General features: G+C 26.7%; 1 protein-coding gene across 2 annotated transcripts in view; it reads left to right on the top strand.

The window, feature by feature from the left end:
• The window catches only part of LOC129607166 (mucin-2), a 103,918-nt gene extending 83,276 nt beyond the window's left edge, over window positions 1-20,642 (top strand). Inside the window, exons 2-10 of one of the 2 annotated variants that reach the window (XM_055517930.1) lie at window positions 6,981-7,138; window positions 7,359-7,553; window positions 7,612-7,765; window positions 7,850-10,483; window positions 10,572-11,815; window positions 12,282-14,848; window positions 14,925-15,023; window positions 15,090-15,228; window positions 15,292-20,642. In XM_055517930.1, the coding sequence (XP_055373905.1) occupies window positions 6,981-7,138; window positions 7,359-7,553; window positions 7,612-7,765; window positions 7,850-10,483; window positions 10,572-11,815; window positions 12,282-14,848; window positions 14,925-15,023; window positions 15,090-15,228; window positions 15,292-18,495 (10,394 nt within the window). In that variant the 3' untranslated portion in view covers window positions 18,496-20,642. Of the gene's footprint in view, window positions 1-6,980; window positions 7,139-7,358; window positions 7,554-7,611; window positions 10,484-10,571; window positions 11,816-12,281; window positions 14,849-14,924; window positions 15,024-15,089; window positions 15,229-15,291 lie in introns of both variants that reach the window. The other variant, XM_055517929.1, reaches the window with a different exon arrangement.
• The last annotated feature ends 6,932 nt before the right edge of the window (window positions 20,643-27,574 follow it).

Raw genomic sequence — 27,574 nt, 5'->3', positions numbered from 1 at the left:
TTTTATTCTCTCATTTTATTTTTGAGAGAATTTTTGCCCAGTTTATTTTTAAATTAAAGCAAATAACCTTATACAATTTTAGGTAAATAATTAATAAAATTTTTAATAAAGTGTTCGCGTACTTAATAAAATTAGAATATTCAATTTTTTTCTAAAAAGTCTACAATCTACAAGCAATTTTTACCCTTAACTAAGAATAACTAACAATAAAAAAAATTCTGTCTTAATTTGTGAGCATAATTACCTATATTTATTATTTATGTACATGAAAAATAGAATACTGTTACGCTCTGATAATTAATGTTGTACCAAATACCCAATGTCAATTACAGTAAATTTATAATATTCTCAATAGTCTCTCTCTTTATAATATACTTGTTATGTTATGCATATTATATGAATTAAAATAATAAAGGAATTTTAAAAAAAAAAATATTGAGATAACTAAATTTTTCACATTATGTACGTGTATATGTATATCTTTGAATTTTATGTCAAATTTCTTTTTATTGTGCTCGAATGAGAAAGAGCCTGTTTGTTCATAATACTACTAACAATCACTGTTGCGATATTGATTAAAGATTTTTTCGATATTATGGAAATTTTAATGAAAAAAAAAATTGAAGAAGGGAAGGAAATGAAAAAGGGAATTTAAAGAAAATGTATAATAATTTTCGGAAATCACAATTACACTGTTCTCACCACTGATAAGACATTGAATTTTTGGAGTCGAAGTAGTGCAAGATGTGATGAGGCTTAACATTTTCAATGAAAATATGGAATATATGTACTTCTATAAAACTACAAACCACGAAATTAGATTTGTGGGGACACAACACGATCAGTTTTGCTTGAAAATATTTCTATAATTTTTTTTTTTTTGTCAAGGTCAATTTTACTTCCTCATGCATAAGATGATTTGTCATTCATATGTCATTCTTGAATACGAATTTTATTATGTGTTTTTGAAATTTGGTAAATGTGGAAATATTTGTGGGGATTTTTAAGTTGTTTTGTAAGAAAATCCATATTCACCAATTAATTTTGTTTTAAATTTAAGAACCTAAATGCGGGAACACTGCTTACAGTACAGTAAACTTTAATTTGTGCTATTTATACATATTTTTAAATTTTTAAATACTTGCAAAATTCCCGTAAAGTATGAGATTTTCAAAACTACAAACATGATTTAATAATTTGTGTAAAATTAAAATTTGAAACCGATTAAATTCAATTTTAAATAAAAATTGATGAATTCAGCAGTCATTTACAAAAAGAAAAGCAATTAATTTTAATAGCAACTGAATTTTAACATACAAACATTTCGGATATATGTATGAGAATATGCATAAAAGTACCTAATAAAATAATAATTAATTCTTAAAATCTTAGAATTCATTAAAAATAGTCTAGCGCATAACGAAAATGGAGAGAGAAACACCTACATAATGTCCTAAAAAAATTTATTTTTGTATTCACAATACGACTATGCATATACATACACTATGTACATATATACATATATTTTTGTATAGGGATGATGTAAATTAGGATAATAAATAAAGTTCATGCTTACTTTAATATCTCTAATAAAAATTCTGTTTTTAAATTATAAAAATAACACGTTTCTATTACGTGGGTGTTCTTTTTATTATAGCGATGCAATGTTTTAATGGCATCTAATTTTTTTTTATCGTTTTTGTCGGTATACCTATAAAATTAACTTGATACACTTACAAAGTATATCAAATGTATGTACGTATAATGGCACATGCATTTATATGTGACATTTGTACGCCCAAATACGTCTAAGTATACGTATACATACAAAATATACCATTGATTATAGGTACATACTCACTTATCAAAATTTAATCAACTACTTTTTATATTATTTAAACTGAAAATACTCTACAATTTATACCAACAGTTAGAATTAAGTTAAAATAAAAATAATATAAGAAGAAAAGAATTGAGAAGAAAAACAGGTTAATCGAGGCCCCAGAAAAATAAAAATTTTAACCGTATTATTATTTGCACAAATAAAAGTTTATTATTCCTACTTAATATTCCCAGACGAAATTTATTTGGAAAATTTTCTCAAAAAATTTTCTTTTCTTGTTTTTTTTTTTTTTGCTTTTTTTTTCTCTCCCATTATTTTTTATTTACTATTATAAAATTGCCCATACGAATAAAAGGACATTTTTGCTTATTTTAAATTTTTTTTCCCTTTTTTGCATTCTTGTTTTCAAATTCAACCAAAAACTTAATATTTTTCTTTTATTTTTCTGTTGCTAATTCTAAAAATTTTTTTTTTCTTCTTAATAAAATAGAAAAAGAAAAACTTTTTTTTGCTTTACTCCTTGACACTTAAAATCACAAAAATAAGAAAAATTAAACAAATAAAATTCTCGAGAAATCTGCATACATACATACACATATACCTTATACATATGTAACGTATGTAAAATATTTGTGTATGCTGTAGAAAAGGACAAAAAGAAAAAAATCAATTTTTTTTACACGTTCTGCCATTTTTCTATAATTCTCATTTCCTCTCAAATAAAACAAGAAAAACAAAACAAGAAAAACTCTTTATTTTTTTTTTTTGGTCACCATTTAAGGCAATGTGTTTGTCTAATTCAATAATTTTCCTTCCCCAAAATTCACAATGAGAAAAAAATTCTTTGAAATAAAGGAAAACTTTATAAAGCGTACAAAACAAAGTTAGTTTACAAAAAAAAAAAAATGTTTTAAAAAAAGTAAGTAGTTGATAAATTTAATTTTCTTTTTTTTTCTAACATGCTTCGCGATTTTGTAGAACAAATTTTTATGTACACATTCCATACATATTTAATATAGGCATACAGTTTTTATGTATTCAAAATTATATTCATTTTTTTAAGGGTTAAAAAATCTTATACTAGGTATTAAAAAAAAAAATCTAATAGGAAAATTTACACAGACAAATTACCATATTTTTTCTCTTCATATAAAATGTTTGTACAAAGAGAATAATTATTATTATAAAAAAAAAAAAGAATTGAAGAGAGAGATAGTAGCGTACGTAAAGTACTTGTTTAGTACTGCCAAAGGCAAATGAGAAAAATACTTAAACGTCAAATAAATATACTATTTTATATATAATTTAGGAACAATGTTATAACTCTTTTTAAGAACAAGATGATTTCCGGAATACAAATACATATACTAATTTATATATATAAACGTATGTATATTATATTCACAATTTATCTTATGTAATTTGATTTATTTGTTACTTTTCATTGAACATTTCATTTATGCTTTTAACATGACTAAATGTCAAAAATTAATAAACACTTTCAAATTTTTATTTATTATTAGGATGAAAACAGAAGAAGAAGTGTGATTTTGCGCGGTGCAATGTGAAAAATCATATGTAGAATACATATTATTTATATAACACTATATAAATGAGGCGAAATTAACATGACTTTAGTTAGAATGAAGCAAATTTACCGCCATGAATTCGCATAAAATCATATTTTATCACTGGCGATTTTATTATTTTTTGGCGTCACTTGTTTCCATTACCTAATTTTGCCGTTTCGCTGTTCTTTTGTATTAACAACTGAAATCGTTAGCCTTCTTTTTTATCCGCTTAGGTTTTTTTTTTTATAATTACATAATAGGGTTTGTTTCTGTATAATTACATAATTTGTGACAGAAAAAATAGCTGCTGACTCAAGGCGAATAAAATGGTTAATGCTAAATGTGCATAAAATATTTTCTTAAAAAGTAGAAGATGCAACTAATAATATTTATATTTTATATTAATTTCCCGTTATTTTTATTGACAGACGAGTACGTACTCAATTAATTTCAAATTACATTTATTCTACGATAAAAAGAGCTCTTTTTCATTTTAAAATAGAACAAACACATAATTACAAAAGAAAACCTGTTAAATATTCAAATTATTCTGTTATACCATACATACATACTTATACATATTATGTATTTCTTTTAAATAGAAACAGAAACGTCAATAAAATTAACACAACCATGTAACATATAAAACTCTATTACATTAGAATTTTATGAACATATAAAATAGTATAGTTAGCTTCATTGTATGTTTGTATAGTTTAGAATGCAGTTCATCTATCACTAAATAGAAAATATAAAAATGTAATTACAATAAGTATATGTATGTAGGTGGTACATACTTACTTCTTAATGTCATAAAATGAAATTTGATTCAATCATAAATCTTTTTTTTTTTATAAATGAAAACCAAAATTATTTAATTAAAAAAAATGCAGGTATGTACCTGTATAAGTAATTGAAAAAAATAAAGAAGATTAGAGAGATTTTTGTGTGTATATAAGTATGTAAATTTAATTGAATTAAAAATAAAGTATTTTCCGGGATTGAAGCCGACATCTTACGAAGTTCCGCTATTTATGTTTTTGTTTTTTATTTCGCCTCCCACTTTTTGAAAATTTAAAATTCTTAATAAATTTTAAAATGTTAAAAATTTTTTTCTGTAGTTTTTAAACACTTTTTTATGTGGAATAATAAGGATTCTTGTTGCTTTTGTCCTTTATAAAATTTTTACACTTTTTATTAATATTTCTTTAGATTTTAATTAAAAATTTATAAAAAAAAATTTTTTTTTTGCATCGGCGATGCGCGTAATGCATACATATACAAAAAAAAAAAGCGAAAACAAAACACAAAATGTAAATTTCTTTTACTTTTTTAAGGGTCTTGTATTTCCTATTTTCCACTTTTTTTTTTAAAGAATCCTCCTACACACATCTGAAGCATATTTTTTTTTATTTTTATTCTATTCATTAAAAAAATATATAAAATCTAGACCCCGACGAATTTATTATTTTATTCTTGTTTTCCTCTCTGAAGTTGTTTCGTATCCCTGTTCCCTATTCCTTAATTTATAAAACGATGACATTTTTTTCATTCCTGTTGTTTTCTTTTTAATCACTTGGTTTTGTATATGATTTTATTACTCTTTTTCTATGACGTTTTATTTTACTTACATTATATTGAGTTGTGTGAGAGGATGATAGTTAAATAAAAATGGAATATTTTTAAAATGAGAATTGTTCATACTCTCAAAATTTTGATTTCTCTACAAGCAACTCTCAATTGAATATGACACAAAAAAATGTACAATTACTCTCATTTTATGTTCATATTATTATATGAACATAAGTATGTTGTTATGTGTGCATATAATTATTTTGTTTTTAATGTAATAATTTAGTCCTTTTCTTGTAAGCGCATTTCTATGTATATATAATTTTATGTCCTTCAGTTCTTGTAAATTTATTTTCTTTTCAAAAATATAAATATTGTATGTATAACATGCTTATATACATATATGTGAATATAAAGCTTTCCTTGAGGGCAAAAATTTTTTTTATCAGCTCACTAATCTTTAATAATATGACATTTCGTTTATTGTGTATATTATAATACGCATTCGTATATACTTATGTATAATTTGTTGTTTTCTATACTTTTATACGTTTAGAATGAACTCATTATTATTTTCTAATACATGAGAAATAATATTGTATAGGACTAAAAGATATTATATGAATTCTTATAGTCCAAAACCAAAAGGATTTTCTCATAACGTATACCTATGTATATTTTATGTCATTCGTTTATTGTCGTGTTTAATATAATTTCGTCGTCATCTTCGATGCTATAATACACGATTTCTATTTTATATTATGGCACATAGCTACTTAATTTTGAATTTTTTTGTTTTTATTTTCTTCAATTTTTATGTTAGTATAGTAAAAATATTATTCGTACTTAACGTATTTGTCATTAATTTTGAACATTTTCTTGCTTCTTTAAAAAAAAAACTAATAATATAATTACTATAGTGTCAAATATACTTCAGTTCTGCAGTATGAATTTCAAATAAAAATTTTCATATAAAAACAAGAATGGGATATTAATATATGTATATATATCATACCTATCGCTTGTGAATATAGTCTTATACTTCTAGAACAAATACAAGAATAAAATTAAGAAAAACGATGTGCATGGTCATGCCATATAGTTGATGGTATATTTTAGTTTTCGTGTCAAATTACAATTCTATATAAGTAATATAATGAAATGAAAAAAAAAAATAACATTTTATCGTATCACAAATATGTATTTTCATATTTATTTTATATTCATGCATATATTATTTCATGATTAATTAAAATTATTAATAAATATCTGCATTCATACATTGTTTTCCAAATTATTACTTGATTTTGTGTCTTCATACGTAATATATAACATGAATAATATGCGTATATTATTCATGTATTTGACCAATCCTTTTTTTGGCATTCAACAGGCAAATAATAAAGCTAACATTATTTAGCAATAAATAGAATGAAATAATAATAAATACTATAATGTATATAGAATAATTAAGAGGAGATTCAAACTAATAAATTTGTATTTGAAGCTATTAAAGTTTATTTAATATGTACTTAAGTAGATACTAGTTAAGCAGTTTTAATGCTAGCAGGTTTGCGTTATGGATATACAGGTATTTCTTTATTGCCTCCAAATATGTACATATGTATATCATATTTCTCCCAGAAAAATAATCTGAAAAAAACAGGAATTCTAAAAGTAATTCAGAAAAGTAATTCTAAAAAATTAAAACAAAAATATAATTCATTTTAACTTGGAAAATTAAATAATTTCCAAAATTTTAATTGAAATTAAAGAATAAAGTAAAATGAAAGAGATTTTTAATTTATAGCGTTCTAGCTTGCAATTCATATATACAATGTCTACATACAAAGTTTAAGAAATAATTTATAATTTTCAGTAGCACAGCATAAAATAAACATTTTTTAAATAAAACACTAATATAAGAATTTTTAAGTATACATACTTGAGTACATGTACATATACTGATTTTTCTTTTTCTTCTTTATTTCCAGGAATATTATCTCCTCCGGGTCCATTTTTAACACCTAGTCCTTCGCCGTCAATTTCAGCAGCAAGCCCTCGATTAGCGCCATCTCCATCAATTTCACCATTTTCACAGGATGTGTTATTAGTTGCAAACAGTACAATTACTAATACAACTCAAGAACAGGTAGATATAAATTTTTATATTTTTTTTTATAAAGATATAAAAATATGTTGTAAGTATATAAATTGTTACTCGCAGCAACCTGTTCAAATAAAATATTAAGTGTAATTTAATGTTCCAATCAATAGAAATTTGAATCAAATATTTCAATTGATTTGTCTTAAATTCAAGAGTATTGAAAAGCTTACACGAATTTAAAATAATTTTTTTTTTGTTTTTTTAGGAACGCAAGGCGGCGACGCCTAGCAGGCGTCATTCGATCAACCAATTAAATAACAGTGGCAGTCCGAACGCTGGAACTGTAGTTTTTCAGCCAAGTCCTTCACAATCTCCAGCGGCCGCAACAACTGTCATTGGGGTAACAGGAAATGAGTTCAATACAACTCTAGTAGGATCTAATAATATATCATTAAACAAAGTAAATAATCCATTTCATTTATTTTAAATTGTAATTACAATTTTTTTATTGTTTGTAGAAGGGAAAACGATCATCTCAAACATCGAATTTTATTAGCAATTATGGTCAAACAACAGCAGCAAATACTGCGGTATCAGCATCTGGTGCTATTACTTTTGCGCCATCACCTAATTATATGGCTAGCACTACAAAAGGCCAAACGAAAAAAATTGGTATTAACAGCAATAATATTAATAATTTTGTTAATCAATCACAAAATCAGAATCAACAACAATTATTACAACAACAAATTACAGCTCAACAAGCAATCAATCCAAGTAGCAGTCCGTTATTAGCAGATAGTCCAATCTCAAGTCCTAGCAGTAATCAAATGAAGCCGCCGACGCCCCAACCACAAATTCTTCAACAACAGCAGATACCAACTGTTATCAATACTACTGGTGGTAATCAAATTCTTCAATTTTTACAAGGTCAACAAATTATAAATGCAACTAGCGCCATCCAGAGTATTCAACCACCTCAGTCGACACATCAACACCAATTTCATTCTCAAAATCTTTCTCGCCAAATATCGACTTCGCTGCATAATACATCACAGGGGCCTTCGATTATACAGCAAACAACTGTACCAGCTACAACTTCTACCAAAACTACAAAAGCACCACAGCAAATATTACCAAAACCTAACCTAGATAATAATAAAAACTCAAAACAACCACCAATTCAACAACTTCAGCCATCGCCGCAAATATCGCAATCACCAGGACCGCAGCAAATTGCAACTGCTACAACTCCACAGCCTCAAAGTGGACCAATAATTTTGCCAACAGGGAATTTAGCTGGGCAGTCGTTGGTTTTAAATCAAATGCCAGTTATAGTACAACAAAACACCCCACAAGGTGTACAATTAATTTTAAGACCACCTACACCACAACTTGCTACGGCTCCTTCTTTAGTTATACACAACACGAGACCACAACTTCAGCAGCAACCCCAACAACAACTTTTACGGATATTAAATACAAATGGTGCAATGCAGATAGCCACTACTCCTACGTTCATTGTTTCATCGCAGGCTAATCTAATACAACAAAACTTGCAAACGATCAAAGCAACCCCAACACCGCAAAGCAGCTCTCAAGCAACAGCAACGGCAATGACTACAGCTTTAAATAGCTTACAAGCTGCGGTGACAAATCCGCAACAACAACAACAAAGATCTCAACAAATTGCTGCCGCAATAAATAACCATATATTTAACCAAAATATGGCAGCTCAACTACAGAATTTGCAAATAAATGGCAATTTAACACAAATTCAGTTACCAAATGGGATTCACACGGCTACAGCAACTCCAGTGCTATCTCAAATACCGCAATTTCAGCAAAGTATAGCGGCTGCTGGCTTTAATCAACAAATACAACAAAATATAAATTTAAATCAAATAAACACCGCTAACTTACAACAAATAGCCGCTGCTGCTGCTGCAGCTGGTGCTACATTTCAGTCTCCACCACCACCAAATATGAACCAGCAAAGTAGCACTGCTCCTGGAAGTACTAGTGCTAGCCCGCAGCTTGTGACTGAAATTAATCAATTGCCTTCTGGTGCTAGTGTCATGTCAACTACTAATTTACAATTTGCAGCCCAAAACAATGGAACTCCTCAGCATATTACGATAAAATCTCCAGCGGTAACACCTCAGCCTCACATAATTCAATCTATTACACCTGAACCTACTGTAATGCTGGCAAATAATGGCCGAAATACGACAAATACTACTGCTGCTACAGTTTTAGTGCAACCAGATCACATCATCCAGCAAATACAGCAACAACAATTTCTGGCAGCTAATAATACACAACAAAGAGCAACGGTTACTGATGTTATTCGTCAACAACCTCCTCCACCAAAAGCTCGTAAATCGAATAAAGGACGTAAGAAAAAAATTGAGCAAACTCAAATTGTTTCAACAGTTATACCATCACTTACTACAACAACATCATCGTTATCAAATAATGTGAATACGAATACGGTTAATTCTAATAATTTCAGTACAACAGGAGTTTTATCCTCCACAGCTTCAGTTCCCTTTACAACGTCTTCTGTTTGTTCGATAGCTCCCTCAATTAGTTCAAATTCTTCATCGACTTTAACATCAAATATAAATGAAAGTTTGAGCAGTTCTTTGTCTAAGAGGGACACGTCTTCACCACCATTAAAAAGTACTGGAAAATTAGATTTAGCAAACGTGATGAAATTATGTGGTATTATGGAGGATGACGATTATATGATGGACGATGAACCACTTCCACAAACTCCTACAAATCAGAATCCTATACCGCAAACTCAACTGATGCCACCGCAAGATGATTATACAAAATTTAGTTCAATGGATATTGAAAATAGTTCTATAACCATTCCCACATCATCGCCCAACGTTCAACAAACGCAATCACAGCAACAAACGCAATCATCAAGTGCAGTTAGTAACGTAAATGAAACGTCTGATATTATGATTACGATTCCAAGTCAAAGCAATAATGAAGTTCCATTTTCTTTTACAATACCAACAAGCCAATGTGATAATAATAATAAAACCGTCAGTTCAATAAATTCTAATTTGAATTCGACTAGTGCATTGCAGCCTGCAACCCAAAGTATTTCGAATTTTGAATTACCAGGCAATTCAATTATATCTTCAGCACAGAATGTAACGGCAAATTTAACTGTTGTACCTGCGGTTACATCACAAAATCAAACAACTACAAATATGAATGAGGAACAAATTCAAATACCACAAAATTTCGTAATCAAAATTGACTCCAATGATGTTGGAGGACAACCATATACGATCTCTATACCAGGTCTTACGTCAAACGATATTCAACAACAAATATCGATGATTCAAACACAGCCTTCTTTGCAAGGTACATATTGTATTTATTATTCAAATATTAAGAGATTCAAATTATTTTATATGCTTATAAGCTAAATGCTAATATTCCTCCTTTTTAGGTTTGCAGTTGGTCCCTCAATCGCCGCAATCACTCCAATTACAAATCACTCCAACCACAGCGTCCACATCGGCAAACATAGTTCCTTCAACGACTATGGGTCAAATTTCAACGGTCAGTCATAATCAACAAACAACAATTCAAAGTTATGTGACAAAATCCAACACACAATTATTATCAGGATATACAGCAATACCAACAACTTCTGTGCCAGTTTCCAGCGTTACTTCGCCAACAACTACAACAACATGTATCAATCCTATAACTACGAATGCAGGATCAACCGGTGCAGTGACAATAACTACCTTTGCAAATCAATTGCAACCCGCTCCAACGATAACATCCCGAATGACGGAAATTCAGAATAGTTTGATAGGAGTTAACGCACCTTCACAACAGTTATCATACTTACAGTCGGCACAAGTGAATCAACAGGCTCCTTCTAGTTCCGTATTAGTTTCAACTGCGGTATGCTCAATCCCGGTGTCTAGTACAATTCCTGTTCCCACTTTAAATACGTCAGCATCTTCAATCAACAGTGGAAGTATATTGACTACATCAACTACAACAACTACAACCGCTGCCATTAAACCACGTCGTAAACAACCAGTTAAAAGAGCTAATAAAAAAACGCAACCCATCCTAATGTCAAATAATGCAGTGGTTGGACAAACTGTAGCTACGACAGAGTTGATACCTACCACAGTGTGTAATGTACCAAGTCAGATTGGAAACATTCAAATATCTCAAATAGATGCCACGAAACAGCAAGGTCAAAATCAGTTACCATCAATAGCTACAAACATAGTTGAAAACAAAATTCAAATAATGCCGATTATTGATTCCGCCAAAAATGTAACCACTACTTCGGCTTCAACTGTTATTTCTCAACCGAATTTCTGTACTAGTGCAAACCCAATCATAACGACCAATAGTTTATATACAACAAGTTCTACAACTTCTGGAATACCACAAACTCAACAAATAGAAAATATATCCAATGTTCCAATAAATTCTTCAACTGCTGCTTCACTAATAACCCAGTTGACTGGAGCTTTGAGTTTAGCATTTTCCGAAGATGGCACCCGATTAATGTTAAGACATGATCCAAATACGCCTCAAGATTCACAATCACAAATTATCCTGCAAGCTGTCTTAAGTGGAGCTCTACCAAATATGACTATTATAAACGAGTCAGTGGATAAGTCTAAAACAACTCAAATAACTCCAGCAAGCAATCAAAAGGTACTTATTATAAAACAATTTTTTTTTTCAATTTGACTCTTGATTTTTTTTTTTCAATTTGATTTTTGACATCTCAGTAACTAAAAATGTACTTAAATAGCACTGTCATAACTTCTATAACCGCATACTAAATGCTAAAATAGAGTATTCAAATTAAAAAATATAAATTTTTTCATTGTCAAATTAGCTGTGCTAAAAAGATATAGATAGTTTAAATGATTTAGATGAATCGATTTTTCTTATTTTGTTCACTTATACTTATGCTTTTTCACAGTTTCTAAAATTGTAAAGCAAACTGATTCCACCGAAATAGCATATGAATGTTGCTATTCTGAATGTTAAATCATAAATTTGTTTCAATTTTGAATTAACATATAATGATAAATTTTATAATTACACGCAATATATTATACTATATATTTATTTGGGAAATCCATTATTAATTATTTTTTTTATTTTTCTGAAGGTTGCGATTTCCGCAGTACAACAGCAACAATCACAGCAACAACAATCCCAAAATACATTGCAAAACGTGCAAGCAGCAACGGCAACTAATATTCAAACTCAAAAATTAAATTCAATAAATCAGAGTATTAATAGTAAGGTATCATCTCCACAAAGCTTGTCCACCCAAACAACAAGTAACGTTGTAAATCAGCCACCATCTAATTCGTCTCAGTTTCCAATACAATCGATTTCTAATGACAGTCTAGCGCTTTTACAAAAACGACCTTCATTGGAAGTGAAGAAAAATGAAGTACCTTTAACTAATATATCTCAACAACATCAATTTCAACATCAGCCTGCGCAATCAGTTACAAATATTGGGGCATCCCAAACAACATTGCCCTCAACTTCTGTAGTAGTCACTCCTAAAATAGTAGCCTTGCCGAAAATTGAAGCAAATCAGCAATTGTTCTCTTTAAATACGATAACAAATCAAATAACCCAAATAAATCCTAATCAAACTACAGCATCTTTGGGACCCATGGAACGTTTACTCATTGTACCCGCTGGTATTAATGCACAGCAGTTGTCTCAATGTATGCTACAAGGTCAAATTCATTTTGACAATATTAATCCTGTAGCATCAGAACAGTCTTCAAATTCTCAATCACAACAAATGCAAATTCAACAAAATAATTTACCTGTTGGTACAGCAGCGCCTCGTATCCAACAACAACAAATAGTTCATCCACTAACAAACCAGCAACAATCAACATCGAAACAAGTAGCAAATGTAGCACCAATAATTGATGCAAGCAGAGTTGGCTCTGTAAATGCAATTAATAAAATTGATCAGCTAAAAAATTCAAATGCAAGTGCTATAGCAGCAGCAGTTGCGAAAAGAGGAAAACCAAGAAAACAGAAAGTTGAATTAACAAAAAATTCAACTCTTAAACCAATTCAAAAACTTAATTTAAGTACAAAACCTAATAATACGAACCTGGTACAAATTGTTCAACCAACATCAGCGGTTCAACAGTCCCAACAACAACAGTCGCAACAAAATTTGAATAAAGATCAAAACTTGCCACGGTCTATCGCAAGCGGCTCATTTACTTCACAAACTTTAACAGGGAATGGAACCAAATTAGTGGGAGTAACAGCTCCAATGCAGCAAATAAATCGAACTAATACTCTACCTGGCAATACATGTACAACCAATATAGTTAATACTACTCCTATGGTTATGAATTCCGCAAATGTAATAAATTCTATACGTACACAAAATAGCAATAATCCAAATTTAAGCAACATAATGCCGCCATTAATAAGTGTTAATCCAGCTCAAACGACTGTGACGCGGGTGCAAACTATCCAACTAACACCTCAACAACAACAGCTACTTAAAAACGTTCAAATGCAAATTCAACAACTCTCAACAAAATTAAAAAATACCAATTTGCTGTCTACATTAAATATTCCTGCAGATTTTGATCCAAATAATCCAATGTATAGCAAACCTTTACCATCTTTACATAATATTAACACGATGACAGATATTGAAATACATGCTGCTTTACAACGTTTATTTATTGAACAACAAAAAATTTTAGCTTCAGGAAAAATAATTCCAACAATTCAAGCCCCATCAGTAGGGGGATTCGCTTCGCTAATAACCCAAAGTCCTCAACAAATAATACAAACAGCACAACAGCAGTCTCCAACAGGTTCAATTCAATTGCAGCAAAATTCAAGTCAAATGCAAAGTAAATTCTTGGTAAATGCAGAAAATCAAAACACAAATAATTTAAATTTGAGTAACCAAAAACCAATAAGTGTTTTATCGTCAAAAAACGACGAAAAGTCCAGTATACCATCGAATGTAGTTCAACCAAATAACCATAACAATACAATTTCAAGTAATTCTAGCAATAATTGCATTAGCAGTATAAATAACTGTTCTGCTACCCAAAGGATACAAGTTTATCCATTGCAACAAAATTCTACCATAGGCTCCCAAAACCAAGTAAACATTCAGAATCAACAGATATATAATCAGCAGCAAATGAATTCTCAACAACCTCAAATGATCTCCCCTCAACAGACTCAACAAGTATTCGGTTCTAATGGACAACTTCAGCTTCCAAACTTACAAAATAACAAAAATATTTCGTCGTCATGTTTGAAACAACAGCCAAAATATGTTCAGCAAACAAATAATAAACAATTTTTTCCAAATTCGCAATTTTCTTCAACAACAAGCCTTGATTCTGATCACACACAAAATCAAGTAAATCAATTATTATCACAACAACATCAGCAACAACCACAACAACAGTCATATCAGCAATTATTCCAACAATCAGATTATCAAAATCAAAACAGCCAACAAGCCACAGAAATAAATAAACATCATAACTCGAACTCATTTTTAAATAATATTAAACTAGAAAATGACGAAGGGCAAGACCTTAAGCCTCCAATGTCCAATGAAAAGCATCAGGAAATGAATAAGCAAATTGACGAGAAAAAAAGTTCCATACAAATTATGGAAAGTCCTAAACCAAAGATAGCTCGACATGCTTTGTGAGTGTGACTATTCAAACAAAACATTCAATTAAATGCAAATATATGTCATATACTAAGCAAATTTTTTTTATAGATTTGAACGACAACTGGAAGTAGATCAACTTGCTTGTGTTAAACCAGATTACGTTACCCCATTTCAAAGCAAAGAAGAAGCAGTTAAAAGATTGATAAGGTACTACATTAAAAATATTTAAAAACATATCTTAAATAAAGTAATTTAATCATATCATTCTTGTAGATATCATTGTGTTTACCAAAATGACGAAGAGTTTCAATCAGACGATGATTATGAGCTTGAGAAGGCAGCAATGAAATTTCAAGATGAATTTGAAAACCTTTCAAATAAGTACAAACAATTAATTTTAAAAGAGTCAATTGTAAGTATAAATCTTATTGTAAAAATAAGGAGATGTTATAACTCTTTCCACTTGAAATTTCAGCTTCCTCATAGAACGTCAGAATTATGCCTTATTAATAGATTATTAGTGACAGATATTCAAACGGAACTACTACAAATGCGTTCCGAAGCCTCAAAGGCTTATTATGATTTTGAAACATCCCCGGATACGTTTAATCCGTCACCGATTCCAATTAAATCTGATCCTGATTCAAAATGTGATATTGAAAATGCATTTAATCAAGAGCAAGAAACTTCCAAATTCTTTTTATCTGATGGTGCAAAATCAGATATTAAAAAGGAACCGTACGATTTTGTTAATAGTTTCAAAATTGATGATGATTGTAGCACAACTAACAGTTTTAGTCAAAATACAAATTCAAGTTCCAGTGGTAGTAATAATGAAATATCTTCTATAGGTAACAAAGAAAATGATTTTAATTCAGATAAAATATCGGATGATATGTTTGCTAAAGAAGAATCATTGAATGAAAAAGAGGAAAAAGAGGAAAACAAAGAATATGATGACTTACATATACCAAAAAATCTAAGAGAAATAAAAAATAATAAAAAAAGTGAACCAATTAAAAACTTTTCAACTTCACTTAAGAGTAGTGCTAATTATGATACGAATATGCCTTTTCAAAATAAAAATAATATTACAAATAAATTTTGCAATATTCAATCGGATATTAAAAAAGAGAATCTGGAGAATTTTGATATTGAGTCTGAAATCACTCCAAGTTTCATTTTGAAAAAAATTGATTCAAAACAACCACCAATCGATTTGCCATTCGCAGTGAATTCGTCAAGTAATGTTTCACAGAATAGTAAATTTTCTAGTATAAATGAAAATAAATTTCCTTCAACTTTTGATAAAATATCCGATCACAAATTTCAAATAATAAATCAAATACCTGACCGAAAGAACAGCGTACTAAATGACAATAAATTCAGTCACAACAAGTTTAATCATTCAAAACAGAATCAAATAATCAATGGACCATCAAGCTCCAAATTTAGTAACGAAACCAGATTCAATTTTAATGAGCAACATCGTTCCAATTTTATTAATAATAATGATTGTAAGGTTTCTTTGAACCCCCAAAGTAGAAATACGGAGAATATGAATAAATTTAGTGTGGTTGATTGTAAGTCCTCACATCAGAGTGTTACTTTACCATCTATTAAATCGAATAACAAATTTCATCCACTTCATGATGAATTTAACACAGATGATGATGATGATGGAGATGACGAGAGTAATGAAACGTCCAATGATTTTTCATTAGATTTCAATTTCGAACACTTAAAAGATTCAAGAAATGAAAATAATGATATTTCTAAACGAAATGAATTTACAAATCCAAGCCATCAAAATAACCCTGAGCAAAATGACTACAACGAGTGGTTGACACTACAAAAGGAATTGACTTTAATGACTGAAAAGAAATCGGAAAACCAACATCAAAATCTGTTATTGCACCAGCAAATTCGGTCTACGCAGAATATGCAAATTCACCATCAGCAAATGACTTTATCTCAAACAAACGCACATTTAAATGTATCAAAATCTGTTGAAAAGCAATTATCGGAAATTTTTGAATCAGCCTCTCCAACACCAAAGGATGTTGACAGTCAACTATCTGAACTTTTTAACTCGACGAATACTGCAAATGATATTTTACCAAATGGTCATATAACTAATGTCACAAATACTTCAAAATTAAATTCAAATAACCACAATATGCAGTTGTCTGAATTAATTAACAGTGAAATAATCAATATTAATCATAACTCTATTGGAAGTAAAGCTGTGGAAACACGTTTAGATTCTATGTTCGGAGAATCTCCTGTAATTGAAAAAACTGATAATGCTTCCGATATTGTAGAATCGCATTTGAATGATATATTTAACAACACACCTACACAAACCATTTCAACATCAAACGAGGCGAATTCTCTACATCAACAAAATAATCATCTGAGTCACTTCAATCCTCAAAGAATAGATAATCAAAATTTCAGTAGTAATAATCATTTATTAAATAATGCTAAAAGACCATGGACTTCACTTGATCATTCTGATATATTGGGCGAATCTAATGACACGAATCGTAATGCATCAAATAATATTAACAGTAATGTTCAAGAATTGGCATCGAAGCGTATTTGTATTAGTAATTCCTTTGGTATAGAAGATTCTTCAACCAGTAGCTCACACCAACAGTCATCACGATGGATATTGGAAAATCATTTTGGAGACTTCTTATCAACAACTAACGTAGAATCTGCAACAGAAAAAAATCGCTGGAATGGTCAAAACCATTTAAGTTCTAATAATATTTTAAATGATTCACAAATAAACAAGAAAACGAATGATGACATTGTCGATTCATGGACGAGTCACCATCACGATTCTCATTATAATCTACACGAGCCAGATTTTCCTCAGATTGATGGTATTACAGTCAATTCCGCTAATCATTTAGATCAACATAATAATCAAGATCATAACTTACAACATAATTTCCCATCACATGATACTGTTTTTGGTACTCCTCATTCTCATTTAAATAATCATTCAAATATCAACAATGCACACATAAGTGGAACAAATAGTAGCGTTAACCAAAATAATTCTAGTATTACATCAAATTTTGATGATGATATTAATAGACATGTTCAAAATGCAATTGATAGTATATTAAATCTACAAAATAGTGAAAGCGATTCATTGAATTTTTCTCTGGATCATTCAATGGGCTCCTTTTTAGCAGATAGCCCTCTAGATCACCATAATCAACATCAACAACAACAACCACACAGAAATCAACAACAAGCATCGGCCTCTAGTGTAATTGATAATTCTAATTGCGTTCAAACTAAAAGAAATCGTAATAAAATTATAGATGATCTAAGTGATTGTCTTATTAGCGGTGCCGTCGGTGACAATAGTAATATAATGATCAATTCACCAGCAGCTTCTAATAATGCAGGAACAACGGTTATTACTGTTTCAGAAAATAATAGCGCTGAAAGGGGTAATGCTAATAACGGCAGTAATAATAATGATCACAGTATAATCAATAACAATAGTAATAATAATAATAATAATAGTAATAATAGTAACAATCAAAATAATAATAATGGAAATAGGCATACAGGAAATTTACATAATATAACAGATTTTAGTTGTGTTGGAACAGGTTTAGATGAAGCTGTTAAATCAATAATGACGTCTTGACATTTTAATTCTAATAATATAGAATACAAAGAAAAAATTTATTAGTTTCATTTGAAAAATTATATATTATATGAAATTTTATTAATTATTTATTTATTTATAATATTATTATTATATTTAGTATAATGTTATATATTTGTAAATGTATATGTATATAAATTTAGAAAATTTTGAATTTAAGCTCATTTTAAACACAATTTAATAGGGCTGTTCGAATAATTTCAACGGAACAATTTTGAAATAATATGTAAAAGGAAGACGTTTACTTTAGGAAAACTGTTTTACCTTCATTCAATATCATTAACCTTGATACAAATAACAATTTTTTTAAATTTTTAAACTTTAGTAGCTTTTCAGAATAATTATAGCTTATACAATGTTAAAGCAAGATAAAAGAACTAGAAACCTTTTTCTCTCCTTTTGTTTTTTATAAAATATATTTTTTTGTTTTGGTTATTTTTGAAGTATTCTAACAGCCTTAATATGTGAACAATTGTATGTATATTATACGTATAAATATTGTCCGCATATAAATATATATATATTTATATTTAATATATTATCATGCGGTGAAAAAAATTATTTGATAGTATGTTAATATTAAAATATAATTTTAGAAAAATTTAGTTTTCAATTAATTTTCAACTATTATAAAGCGCACAATACTATATACATAAAAAAAACTATTTTTTTTTTTTTTTACTTAAGTTTTAAGTAACACACATGTAATCAGAAATTGATCTCAATATTAAAACTTTTGTACATAATATACTTACATTATATGCATCATAATATATTACTTTTATGATAATGTCACTATATACCCATATGTGTTACATTTATAATGATAATTGTGTTATTCGATACAATTTTAGATGAATATTATAACTTAACTAGTTTTTGCTGTTAGAAAGAAGAAAAACATACAAGGGGTCTATCATCATTGTTTTTATTATTCAAATTAATGACACAACTGTAACATGTAAAAGATATTCACTAATTGCTTCTTTGTTGAAAGATAATATTCGTCTTTCACAATGATGACAGGGCCATAGTACATATCAATTAAAACATACATTACTAAAAAAATATAAAAAATTAAACAAATATTGGCAAACCCTTGTATTTTCTTTCTATTTGATGAAGTAAATTTTACAATTAATGAATTATTATTTCAGTATTTTAAATCAATGTAAAAAAAATTTTTATATGTAAAAAAAAAATTATTTAAATATTAAAAATCATTGAGTAAACAGTTATTGAATTCAATGTTTTAAATCTTTAATATTATAAATTTTTTATATGACGCTCAAACAAAATACAAACTTTAAATAAATTTGCGGCACAATTGCAAATAATTTACGGGGCCTGTCATCACTGCTTTTATCATTTACATTTTTGTGAGTCTATTCATTCATTTTTGGTGTCATCATTTAAAAATATCATCATAGATGGTGTTATCACTTTTCCTTTTAATCATTTTTTTTTTTTCTTGACAATGATGACAGAGGCCTTAATTTGTCAGGAAACAAAAACTTTTATTGCTTAAAATAATGATTCATTGCTATTAAATTTCTCCAAATATATAATAACAGCAAAATTATTCCCTGTTCAAAAGCAGAAAAACATTTTTATTGGAATTTTGTATTATTTGACACAATTATCAAAAGCATAATGAGAGAGCAAATAAATTCATATCAATTAAATACACTTACCTTTACAACGTAAAATTTTCAAATTCTATCTCAAAAAAAAAAAAAATTAATTTTAAAAAAATAGTTTAATCACAGAATTTCCACATCTGATAGTATTGTAATAAATTTGACTTGGAAATTATATAAATATAATTTAATTTTTACTAGGTATTCAAAACTTAAAAGTGTGACAAAACATTAATTTTCTTTTGTAATTAAATACAATATTTTTAACAAAAAAAAAATTAAGTAATATTTTATTTAAAAACTACGGTGAAGGAAATTATTATTGCTATTACAATTAGAAATTAATATTTCATCTTTGAAAATCAAATTTTATGTTAAATTATTACAAAAAAAAAATATAATTCAAAAAAATTGTGTTCAAAGAAAATCAATTCTGTTAAGGATTTCAATCGTTGAAAAGAGAATTTCGTTCTCTTCTCGTTTTGTATAAATACTATGCGTCTTAATTTATTGTGGATTAAAATATTACTCAAAAAAAAAAAATAAAATAAAATGTTATGTAACAAATCCATGATATTCTTAAGATCATTTGAGCATTTTACAATTGTGTGTGTTAAAATCATATTTAAATATATTAAAGGTGATATTATATTTTATATTAATAAAATAAAATAAAAAATATTAATAAAATAGAAAATAAGAGCATTTGTATTATTTATAAAATAATGTAATATAGAATGTCTATTATACAAAAAAAAGAAAAAAAAAAAAAACTTTACAATAAAAATTTAGGAAAGAGTTTTTAAAATTAAAGATCATATTTTCTTTTCTTAAACAAAGGTGGTTGCAAATACAATATTATAGTTTTATAAAACGAAAAATGGCAAAATAAATTTTTGATATTTGGACACACTTTTTTTTTTGGATACTTTTTTGATACTTTTTTCTTAATTATAATTTCATTTTGCATCCATTTATTTAATATTTTCTGACCTAATAATTATAAATAAAAAATAATAATAAAAATATAGTAAAAGAATAAAAAATCAACAAGTTATGTAATAAGCATTAGCTCAAAAATAAGAAAAATGACGTTACACTAAACAATAAAAAATTTTTTGACTACATGTTCCATTTTTCACTTTCTTTAGAACAATCACTAATATTCTGTTAGTCACATCACTTAAAGTGATGGGTTATTTATTTAAAAGTATTGTGATTTACAGTATAGAATTTCAAAATTGATTTTATTCTAAAAAACTAAAAATTTATTAAATAATAATCACGACAAAATATTACGACAAACAAAATATGGGGAAATTTTTTCAAAAATAAGAAAGAATAAATAGAATTGAGTAAAATGCAAGAATATGTATTAAATATTCCAAAAATTAAATATTAAATTTAATTAAATCAATATTTGGAATAAAACAATAAATTTGGAAGAAAACAATAAATTTTGTTGCTACGTAAATGGCAATTATTTATGCATTTTTAAATAATTTTCTAATAGGATTCATTTTTATTAAAGCCTAATTCATGTTTTTATTGAAAATTATATACTATATATATGTAAGATAAGTTTATCAAACAAAAATACAAATTAAGAAAAATGATAACCAATTAAAGTACACGATTTAGTTTCTAATATAGAAAATAAATACAAAAAATAACAAAAATTTTTGAATAACATATTATTACGCCAAGTGATGCGACTAACAGAATACGGGTAATTAAATATTAATATATTATAAACTTGGTATTATATCACTATACAAGTATGACACTTTTCGTTTATAATACGTTTATTTATTCAATTTTTTTTCAGTTTTTTGCAATTTAGAAATTGTTTTTTACTCATTTTAACGTTCAATCATTGTTTTGTCAAGTTTTTATAATATTTTTCAAAAATAAAACTAATTTTTTTTTTTTATGTTAACAGAAAAATATTAGTTTTTTAATAATTGGTTATAAAATTATTTAAATCAAAAAATACAAAACTCTTATATATTGATTAATTTTTTAAACTTAAACTTTTATTTATCTTTTATCAAAAATTTTGTATATATATGTGACGTCATTTAATGCTTTCTTAAATTATTTGTCATTTTACAATAAAATAAACTTTATATACTTTATATTTTTTTGACAATTTTGATGTATTTTTTAATAAGGTTTCAGTTTTGAAAAGGAAGAATTAAATATGTTAATTAAAGATAAATAAAATCAGACCAGTAATTGTTGTTTAAAGTAGAAGCAATAAATCAATAAATATAATAATAGAAAATGTAATAAAAATTTTTTTTGTAATAGTATATAAAACAGATAACAGTTGTAAGTAGCAAACTGATAATCATGCAATTAAACTTAAATGACTGTTTTCAGCTTTTTATTCATCTAAATTTTTAATAATGTTATTTCAATCTTCTACGCTTCAACTATCTTAGTAATTTAAATCTTTAGAGCACCCTGTATTTTATTATACAGAAATTTACTCTTATTATTATTTTAGCTCTTCAAGTTTATCTCTTGATTTAGCTCTACAAGTTTAATATATTCAAGATTTTTATAAATTATCATTTAAAATGAAAAATATAAATAAAATCAATTGGTTCAAAATGCAATTATAAATTTTTACTTTTTACAATATTGTAGATATTTTTTTTAAATAATAATTTATATTTGAAACAAATAATTTTAAATAATAATAAAATTTCAATTTCTTGAACATTAATTTAAAAAAAAAAAAAAAAGAAAAAAATTTCCAACAAATATGTATTTGAAATTAATTACTTTCGAAGAAGAAAATGTGATACATGAAATATTAAAACAATAGTTTATGATATATAATTAAATAATTTATATGTAATATTTATTATAATTTTTAATCTATAAATGAATTCAGTAGATTTTTGACGGTATATGAAAATGAACTCGTCCATGTAAAATTCTTAGCAATAAACTTTTTCAGAGGCGAAAAAGAATCCTCTTTACAATTTTTCAAATTTAGCATTAAAACAAATATTGTAGGTATTTTTTTGTTTTTTTTTCTTTTTAATTACTACTATCTATAATTTACTGCTTCTTATCTTCACTGTGAAAAATAAACTAATCTAAACTAAAACTTATTTACTTAATTTCACTAGTAGAGAAGCAAATCCAGTATAATTGTAATAATATATTTAAATAGTAATCAGTAAAAAAAAAAAAAAAGAAAACACAATAAAGACAGAACTACATTTTTAATTAATATTTATAAAATAGATAACAGAAAGAATCCTTAAGGTACTTTAATACACTTACAATAAACTTAAAGAGAAAAAACAAAGGACTAGTAATTTAAAAAAATGAAGAAAACAAAAATCTAAAGAAAAAATCATAAATTTAATAATAATTAGAATTATTTGAACATAATTTTAAGTGTACATATAAAACACATACAATATTATATAAAATTAAAAAAAAATGAAACAAAATTTACAATATTCGAATGAATAAGACTAAAATGGTTAAAGAAAAAAAAAAACAAAAATATTACTAAAATAAATAAATAATATTACTGTTTTTTTTTATATTGTATGGATATTAATTAAGAAAAGACTATAGACAATGTGTAAAAATATATAATATGTATATTACCTATAAAATGTTAATTAATAAGATATCAAAATTTCTGGAATATTGTTAATTATATTTATAAAAACAAAAAATAATGGAAAACGAGCGTTTGTTATAGATTTATTTTAAAACTTTAAAAACCAATGTTATATTAATTTAAAATATTTCCTAATTTAATTTTTCATTTATTTATCTAATTATATTTTTTAATACAAATAATTAAAAAAGCTTTAAACATAAAATTAACTCCAACATATTATTTTTATTTTATTACAATCAAGTCCTATTAAAATGTAAATTTTTCAAAAATTATCAACAATAAATTATCCTTCTTTTAAAATAGAACAATTTCCAAAAAAATTTCGATATCTTTATTAATAAACATTTTTTTTATAATTTTATAATAGTAATTAAATTAGTATATGATTTGATATATTTAAGGCGATAATAAATAAATAGGCAATTAAAAAAAAAAAATGAATTATCTAATAAAAAGCTCATCATCTATTTAAAATTTTGAATTTATAAAATAAAAATTTTAATGTAAAAAGGATTTCTATAGAAAATTTAATGATATAAGCATAAAAACAAAATAAAAAACCCTCTAAAATAAAAAAAAGAAACAACGTTCTTTTGCAGTGTAATTAATTGTAAGTAATTTAAAAATTTAAAAAATATATGATATTTAAAAAAAAAAGTAAAAAATTAAGAAAAAATTAAAAAACGGAAAGAATATTATAAAAAACAAATAAAAGTTTTAAATAATTTAAAAAAAAAAACCCATGTTTTTTATTTAGAAAATTCAATTTTTACATTTTAGTGATAAAAAAAAAATGGAAATAAAACTGATAGCAATTAATCATTCATAATACATAAACAGAAAAATTGTATATTATGTAATTGCTTTAAAATTAATAATAAGTAAATGAAAAGGAATATAATATATATGTACATAAATATATATATATATATATAATTAGAAATAAAATACAATGAAATACAATTTTAATTTAACTTTGTTTTATTTATAAAATAAAATAAGATAAAAGGAAAGAAAACTCATATTTTTCTATGTCAATTGGATTTATACCCTTATTATGGCCGGCGAAGCGAATGGCTAGGGGAGTCGAATGGATAAGGCGAATCGAATGATATTTTAAATATTGATCGGCAAATGCTTTCATTCGAAAAATGCAAAATATTGTTAAACCTACCGAAAATAATAACACTACACATAAGTACTTTGTTTTTGCTTTTTTGCAAAAACAATTCAATTTTTCTATCTTTTGTCAATGACGAGGTTGTTGTCCATTAATTTATTTAAATGCTCGAATTGTTTTTAGTTCGTTTCTTCACGCTTAAATTAATATTGAACAAGTAATATTTTTTAAAATAGTTTACATTTTTCCATTATATGAATATAAATGCTATAGTTTCAAATAAAAAAAAACACTCATGTATTATTTTAATTTTTGGTTTCATTCGCCAAGCTGGTCACACAGCATTTTTATTCGACAGCCGATATATCCTAAAATTTATTCGAATTCGCTAATCGTAATACAAAAAATTCATATTCGCTAAAAATTCCATTCGCTTCGCCGATCATAATAAGAGCCTTAATAACCGATATTTTGTTTTACGAAATCATGTGAGGTAATAGGATATTATTGAAAAGTATTTTGTTTCTCAGCACATTATTTCAAAATTAAGGAATTGATTTTATTCAGCAAATTAAAAAATTTTTGAATAACAATCCAAAATCGTCATTTCATTCATCATTTATGACAAGTTGAAGAGTCATAAAATTTTAAAATTTTTTTTATAACAATTAAATAATCGTTCTAACTTAGATCTTATTATAAAGCATGTTCCATAAATCAAAACTACAATATCTTCAAATGTAGCATATTTGATGAATTTTTATTACAAAAGAAGCGCATTCGATAATCGTACCATGCTTAAACTTGTAAAGCATTTCCAAAAAGTTTTTTTTGAAATTCAGCAAAAAATTAATTTTAAATTTAAAAAAAATGCAAGATATTAAAAATTTGAAATAGTGAACTAGTTAGTTCTTGTAGATCTGTAATAATACACAAAAAGATTTTTAAAATTTAAGTTGGAACTTTAAGTTCATAATCTGAATTATAATCAAAAATCCATGTTAATCATAATTTACATTTAAAATAATTAAAATCACGGCAAAAAAAGGGTCAAATATTTGTACTTTTTAGTTCTACTCCCAATTATTTACCTCAACTTAGAGAAGATTTAGAGGCAAAGATTTACAACTTTGAATATTTGAGCTTTAGAATCATAATAAAGCATATTTAAACATATTTATATATATAGTTGGTGATATTAATACAAAAATTTATTTAAATTTTATACTTATCAAACCCAATAATATTTCGTAATAATTGATAATAATTTTATTTCAAGCCAAATAATTTTAAATTTTAAAGTTAAATTTTAAAAAAATATCTTTAAAATGTGATAATAAAAATCCGAAGAGGAATTTATTTCTCAATTAGTTCAGAAATTTTGTTAATTTTACATAAGTATATTGAACGAAATATTCAGAAGAAACTCAATAAGTCAAGCTAAATCATTGCTTAAAGGTTAAGATTTTTTGGAAACGATTTTAAGTAATAAAAGTTCAGGACAAAAATTTTCCATTAACTCAATATAACCTGTAAGAGTTAATAATATTTTCTTAAGAGATGGTAAAATTAATGTAAAAATTTCCTCAAGGCATGAGTTACCATTTGCATGATCTTCTTTTTTGTGCGGTCTTTCGAAGGAAAACAGAGGAAGAGATTCATCCTCTAACCAAGAATATTCAGATATGCCACCTAATATATTGTTGCCGCTGTATTTATCAGACATCTGTCGCAATTCCTTGGGGCAGGATATGTCTTCCAAATTTTCAAAATTGGAAGCTTGTTCTAAATAGGATTTTGTCGGATCTGATTGAGAATGTGAATGAAAAAGCTCTTCAGGAAAAGACTCTTCTTGTAGTGGTGTATCACGAGATATTTTAAGTAAATATTGTTTTGAGGGTATTCCATGAGAGTATTGAGGAAAACATTCATTCGCTTGTTGGTAATTATCAGCTATCTCACGTAGTTCCTTGGGGCAAGATATATCTTCTAAATATTCTAATTTAGAAGCTCCTTCTAAATAAGATTTTATCGGATCTGATTGATGATATGAATGCAAATTTTTGTCAGGAAAAGATTCATCTTCTACTTTTTCGCCATAAGATATTTCAGGTAAATATTGTTTTGAAGGTACTTCATGTGAATATTGAGAAAAACCCTTATTTGTTAATTGATAATTATTCGACATCTGATGCAATTCCTTGGGGCAGGATATATCTTCCAAATTTTCAAGATTGAAGGATTCGTCTAAATGGGATTTTATCGGATTTGATTGAGAATGTGAATGAACAAGTTTTTTAGGAAAAGACTCTTCTTGTAGTGGTTTATTACGAGATGTTTTAAGTAAATATTGTTTTGAGGATATTCCATGAGAGTATTGAGGAAAACACTCATTCGCTAGTTGGTAATTGTCAGATATCTCACGTAATTCCTTAGGGCAAGATATATCTTCCAAATGTTTTAAATTAGAAGCTGCTTCTGAATAAGATTTTATCGGATCTGTTTGGTAATATGAATCCAAATTTTTGTCAGGAAAAGATTCATCTTCTAGTTTTTCGCCATAAGATATTTCAGGTAAATATTGTTTTGAAGGTACTTCATGTGAATATTGAGAAAAACCCTTATTTGTTAATTGATAAT

The sequence above is a fragment of the Condylostylus longicornis genome, unplaced genomic scaffold (genome assembly GCF_029603195.1).
Source record: "Condylostylus longicornis isolate FDR11 unplaced genomic scaffold, ASM2960319v2 ptg000026l, whole genome shotgun sequence".
In the NCBI taxonomy this organism is placed as follows: Eukaryota; Metazoa; Arthropoda; class Insecta; order Diptera; family Dolichopodidae; genus Condylostylus; species Condylostylus longicornis.
This window is presented reverse-complemented; position numbering and strand designations above follow the sequence as displayed.